The sequence below is a fragment of the Myodes glareolus genome, chromosome 17 (genome assembly GCF_982192425.1).
Source record: "Myodes glareolus chromosome 17, mMyoGla1.1, whole genome shotgun sequence".
In the NCBI taxonomy this organism is placed as follows: domain Eukaryota; kingdom Metazoa; phylum Chordata; class Mammalia; order Rodentia; family Cricetidae; genus Myodes; species Myodes glareolus.
The window spans coordinates 28,985,296-28,991,417 of record NC_142042.1 but is presented as its reverse complement, the minus strand read 5'-3'; the positions used below and the strand labels follow the sequence as shown (position 1 = coordinate 28,991,417).

Genomic DNA, 6,122 nt, shown 5'->3' with positions numbered 1-6,122 from the left:
AAAGAAAGGAAAGAAAGAAAGAAAGAAAGAAAGAAAGAAAGAAAGAAAGAAAGAAAGAAAGACTTCCAGTGAGGGTTTTCTTGAGTGTTGGCTCTGATGACCTTAGCTAACTATATAAATCAAGCTAATGAGGTCAAAGATGATATTCATGTATCTCAATCTAATTTTTTCTGTTCTGTTACCAAAGATTTCAACCGAATTGTTTGCTGAGTAACAAAGAGGTATAGTTCATCAGGCAATAATAGATCATCAGTCACCCATAATTCTACTCAAAAACAACTGACAGATTTCATTATTAGGTAACAATTTCTGTATTTGGATATTAATATATGGGGTAAAGAGACTGTTGAGTGTGAAATGCAGTTCCATCTGTACATGAGTGTCATAGCAAACACTCCGACATTTACAAAGACTGAATATAGACAATCTCTGTGAGTAGTGACGCAGCCAAAGGATTCATGCCAAATGACCAGTCCTTTCCATAAACAGGGATCCATAATTCAAACTGAAGCTTTCAGTGTTGTCATAATAAGATTATAAAGAGATAGAGACAACTTGGTAAATCACATTCCTTTTTATTGATAGGCGAATTTTCATCTTTTCTAGTACACAAGGCAAGATCTTAATTGAAAACCAGCTACATGCTTCCATTAGCAATTTTTATGTCTTCAATTCCTTCAGGCTCAGGAAATACAACTTTCTTTTAATCTTAGCTTAAATAAAACATAAAGAACCACAAGCAACTAACAAATGTTGAGAGCTGGAGAAAATAGTCCTACCCAGGGAAAAGCACACCAATTGGATATCCAATCCCAAAGGGTCAGTCCTGAAAACAGATCTACAAGTAACATTATGCCAACCTAGCAGGTTCTATTACGTATTTAGGAGTGTGTGTGTGTGTGTGTGTGTGTGTGTGTGTGTGTGTGTGTGTTTTAAAACAATTAATGATAAAAGGTCATAAATTTGAAAGAGAACAAGGCAGAGTATATGGGAAGGTTTGGAGGAGCTTCAATTATAGTCTCTGACTAAGAAATAGTTATCTTCCCCAAATCACCTTCATGGGGATTCTTAAACAGTGTGAGTCTACCTGCCAGCTACAAATCCAGCTCACAAACATAGAAACTGAACCCCACATGACCTCTCTAGAAGCATACCAAGTCCTCTGAAACAAAAAGAGCTTACCAAGTGGCCCTAAACCAAAATTATTTTGGCTGCCTGTTTTCTTCGTGTTATGCAATTCATTTAACATTTTAGACAGAAAGACAGGGTGGAAATGTCTTGACACAAAAAAAGGCCTTGACTTATTATGAAATTCAAGATGACGATGTGTAAATGAGTGTTGGGCTTCCATGTGATGCTCTACAGGTAGGCAGGATATGCTCTTAATCATTGGACCATCTTTCCAGCACCAAGAACAGTTTCAGCAGAACAGCAGGAGACAAGACGAAGATGGGAAACTGTGTAATGACACAGACAGAGAGAACATGGAGACACATTTCTTTTGTGCTTTAGGATGAGCTGTCTGGTGGACTAGGGAGATGGTGCTGTCTGATCTTGCTAGAGCGTTTGTTTCTGTTTTTAACTCGTCCACAAGCAGACAGACCTTCCAAAAAGTTGCACGCAACATTCTGGCAAACATCTAGCAGCTCGCAAACCGAAAGATCTCTAGACAGCTTACTAGATGAACTGAAAGGAACCACTCATTTAACAAGGCGTGTTACTTAAATTGAGAAACAATTTCCCCTGATTAGAAATCCAACCTCTATTTTTTTAGGAAGACCCAATTAAATCAATATGATGCCCTACATCAAAAGTAGTCCTGTCTTCATTGGTAAAAGGTGGGGAAAAAAAGACATCTTCTTGGGGTCCTTTACATCCATGGCATTTTCTTGAACTTTAATGTCACAACTCTCTTTTATTAGTTTTTACTGGGAAGGAAGGAATTTCTCTGTTACAGCTCTTATGGAGGCACACTCACTAAGGTACAGCACATAGCCTCACAGCTACTGAAATGATTTACACAGCTGGACATTCAGAATCATCATAATCTGTGTTTTGCACATAATAACATGCAATATTGGGTTTCTTAAAGTAGTAACAACTTAATACACTATATGAACTTTTTATTTTCATAGTAATATTATGTACAATAAATATTAATAGTTCTATGGGAAAAAGGTTTATTGAATCTTATATGATTAAAGAACAAATATCCATTTCAACTTCAGAAGTTGTGACAAAAGATGTTTTATATGTCCACTGCCCAGAAAATAAGGCATCAGATTGTGTATTGGCCTTTGACATTACATATGTTATGGTCGGACACCCAAACAACAGACACTTGATATAGCTGGTAAGCTCATATTGAAGGCCTTACTGTTCTATAGGCAGTATTGCTAGAAGTTCCCAACGTAACTGCACTTGGCCATTTTGTAAAAAGGAAGAGCCTTAGTTCTTAAGCTACTCAATACGCCAGAGACTACAGGAGACCACAGAGCTCTGATTCCCAGTCAGTGGAACAGGTCTGTAGGCTTAGAAGCAAACACCTTAAGCAGCTGGGCCATTTCACTGGCCTTGTCTGTGTGGTTTCTGCCTGCTGTCCTCTTCAACCCCTCCCAATGGGAGAGTGTGTGTGTGTGTGTGTGTGTGTGTGTGAGAGAGAGAGAGAGAGAGAGAGAGAGAGAGAGAGAGAGAGAGAGAGAAATGGTGACGATCTCAGAAGTGCAAGGGTTTTTGTCAGCTAAAGTGAGCCACATAATGACTCGGTGAGTCAAAGTATTTCATTACTTTTTCTAATTTTACTGTCTTCGTGTTGTGAATTTGGCAGTTCATTGTATAGTTAACTCACGTCTGGTTACAGAATGATTCTGTTCTCTAAAGACAGTCGTATAAAAGGTTTCACAAGTCGACAAATTGGAAGGTTGTATGCAGCATCAGCTTTTACAAAAATTAATAAGTCACACCCCAAATGCAAGATGGCAGTTTTTTATTGAAAGCGGACGTATCTGAAAGTCCTTTCAATGGAAGAATAACATCTACTCCAAGGGCTGCCTTTTCAGATCTCTGCTACAAAGTAGCACGGCATGTGTCAAAGAGCACAGGCTTTGTCTGGCAGAAATGTCCTCACATCTCTCCTTTCACTGCCACTCTGACTGTTACTCCCTTGCTACTGTGTGGCGCTGACTTTGAGACAGCAACTGAACCTTCTAACATGTCACAGACATTTTTCCACTTCTCTAAAAACTGTTGTACCAGATGCTGTTCAAAAATGTCTCTAGGTCTAAAACTATATCTAGCTAATCGTGACACTTTTTCCTAGGTCAGTGTCATCTGGTACTACAAGGAGACAAGGACAAGCTATGAATTGGGCAGTTCTAGACAGAGTTTCTCTTTAAACTCCTTTTAATCATTTGCTATATTCCTCTTCCTTGTTAATCCTTAAGGTAACTTATTTTAAAGACTGTTTCAGATATTTTATGTTCTAAAAAGAAATTGTGGTGCCTGACAGTTCATTTCAACAATCCCATGTTGAGGAACCGCTTGATTGCAAGCTTTGACAAGATGGAAACAGAAAGATGACTGGAGCATTATTGCTGGACTCGGGCTCTAAAATTTGAACCTACTCATTTCCACTGCCTCTAGAAAAGTAAAACAGAATATCCCTCATTCTTAGCGATGCAAGTGACTGGTTCGAGGTAAGAAATGAGTGACTGCACCATCATGAGAGGTAACTTGTAAACAGGCTTTTACTTTAAGCACCTCTCTCTCCTGGTATGGAACTTCCATGTGGAAAGGCATGCCTGGTAACAAAGGTCCTGACTATGCCCTAATGACTTTTTGTATTTATAACTTGAAACCCGTGAAAAAGTAGTCTTATTTTCTTTACCTAAAATCACTTCCATTGTATAGCATTTTGCCTATAGGAATAGTTTTAAATGGAGGCATTGTTTAAATCTCCTGACTTGAGCAGGGGGGCATAGGAGAAATCTATTTTTTAAAAGGTGTGGCAAGAGAACAAGGAAAGGAGGACATCAGGGGCCAGCCACCCAGACAGCTTGACAGCCTCAGAGTAAGAGTGAAAGCAAGAAATACAGAAGTAAGAAAAGGAAGACTCCCAGAGGCAAAAGGTAGATGGGTTAAGTTCAGAAAAGCTGGCAAGAAGCAAGCCAAGCTAAGACCAGGCTTTTATAAGTCAGAATGAGACTCAGTGTGTGATTTGTTTGGAAATGGGGTGTGAGATCCACCCCCCCAAAAAAGCCAAAAGAGTAAAAAGAATAAAACAATCAACAACATTTTGGTGTTCCAATGTGGGGCTGGAATAAAAGAAAATTCAACTACATTTTGGCATACCAACATGGGCTCAAATATCCATCTGGAGCCTGAGAAAGCTGAAAAAAACTATGGCTCATTTAAAAAAACCCTGTTGTACAGCAGAACCTTAAACAGCATTTTTATGGTAAATAGAAACAAAAAAATACGTTAAAAAAAAATAAAGCCTACCATATGCAAGCATTCTAGAGCTCTGGAGGGTCGAATTCAGTTCCTGGTCACCTACCTCCGACCAGGCCATGAACTTTAGGCTTTGCTCTCCGAAACTGAGAAGCCAGCAGAGCCAGTTGGTAGAGCGGGCAGAGGACTCTGATGTACTTTAACAGTCTAAAGTTTGCTCGTACACACACAAAATGGCTGCAAGATACACAATAGAAGAGGTTCAGACAGAAAAACCCACCAAACAGCTTCCAGTGTGTTTTACAATGAGTGCAGGCTTAAGAAAGAAGAAAATGGGCATAGGTAGTTATAGAAAGAAAAAGGTTTTAAAAATAGAGTCTTTAAAGAGACAGAAGAAGTAATACAAAAGTTTTTTTTTAAAACTTTTTTTTAAAAAAAAAGCCACATAAAGAGGGGAATACACAGGGAATCTGGATCCTGCAATCTATTGGGTTGATTTTAATTTTTTTTTAGGGTAGCACGAAGGTTTATTGGGGCATCCTAGTACAGATGCTGGGGCTTGGCCATGGTGCTCTTGATGTACAAAGCCCGGACATTTTGCCAGTTCTTCTTGAGCAAGAACAACAAGAAATTGACAGCCAAGTGGATGTTGTAGACCAGCTCGTCGTCAGTCATCTTCACATGGCCGACAGCAACAGCCAGACACAGCACCTTCTTCATCTGGAACTTGATGGTGGACTTCACCTCATCCACTTTGGCCACCATATTTTCATTGTGTGTCAGCAGGAAAGGGAACTTGCCAGCCTTGTTCAGGCCTGGGCCCAGGATACGTGGGATCTGCTTGATCAGAGACTCAGAGGCCAGAAAGGCATCATACTTCTTGGCCAGCTTTTTGATCAACTTCTTGTTTTTATTAAGCTTCTTCAGTGCCTCGATGTCCATGTGGGGGATATCCACGGCCTTGGCTTCATCGCAGTGCTGCTGGTCCCCCAGGACGCACACCAAGAACTTGGGGTGAGGGGTGGACTTAAGCCTGACGGTGCCTGAGAAACGTTTGTCCTTCTGGGGGTCGTAGTTCTTCAGGCTGATCTGCAGCTCCACCGTTTCCAGAAACTTGCAGCGCTTGTGCTGGTTCCCATGCAGGACCTCCCGCACCGCCTCGTCGCAAGAGACTTTGCTGCTCATTGCTGCAGAAGTTTCGGGAACCGGAAGGAAGAGGATTTTAAGTTTTTTGATTGCTGAAAAGCAAAGGACAGCTGCTGAGAGACTTGGAATTGAAAGAGGGACTGTTGAAATAAACCAGCCTATGTACTTTAGAAATGCCTTCAATTTAAAAAAAAAGTCAAAAATTTTTGATATTTTGTTCCCACAGGAGAAGAGAGGTTATAGATTCCTTTATAAATAATAATGATCAGATTTGATCAAGAGAGACCTTCTGAATCTTGACAAGTGATTCCTATCAACAAAGGTTATAGCTGGTCTTCCCAGGACTTGGTCATTATCTCAAATTTTCTCAGGGACCCTTAAAATGCTTCACCCATAGACAACAGGAAGCAGTGTAGAGAAAATGACACCCACATTTCCAAGAGTTAGGTATATGGGTGGTCTTCGGTTATTTTGGTGGGTTACAGATTAAGGGAATATAGAAATAAAGGATAAAAAGACAACTATTA

The 6,122-nt window shown here is 40.0% G+C and overlaps 1 protein-coding gene across 1 annotated transcript; it reads right to left on the bottom strand.

The window, feature by feature from the left end:
- Nucleotides 1-4,957: 4,957 nt before the first annotated feature.
- LOC125414763 (large ribosomal subunit protein uL1) lies at nucleotides 4,958-5,634 on the bottom strand. The gene has a single exon (XM_085677727.2). The coding sequence runs from the start codon at nucleotides 5,632-5,634 to the stop codon at nucleotides 4,990-4,992; it is 645 nt and encodes a 214-aa protein (XP_085533853.1). The 3' UTR covers nucleotides 4,958-4,989.
- Nucleotides 5,635-6,122: the final 488 nt, after the last annotated feature.

Bases quoted from the DNA above. Each gene is read 5' to 3' on its own strand.
- LOC125414763 (XM_085677727.2), bottom strand. From the start codon at position 5,634: ATGAGCAGCAAAGTCTCTTGCGACGAGGCGGTGCGGGAGGTCCTGCAT.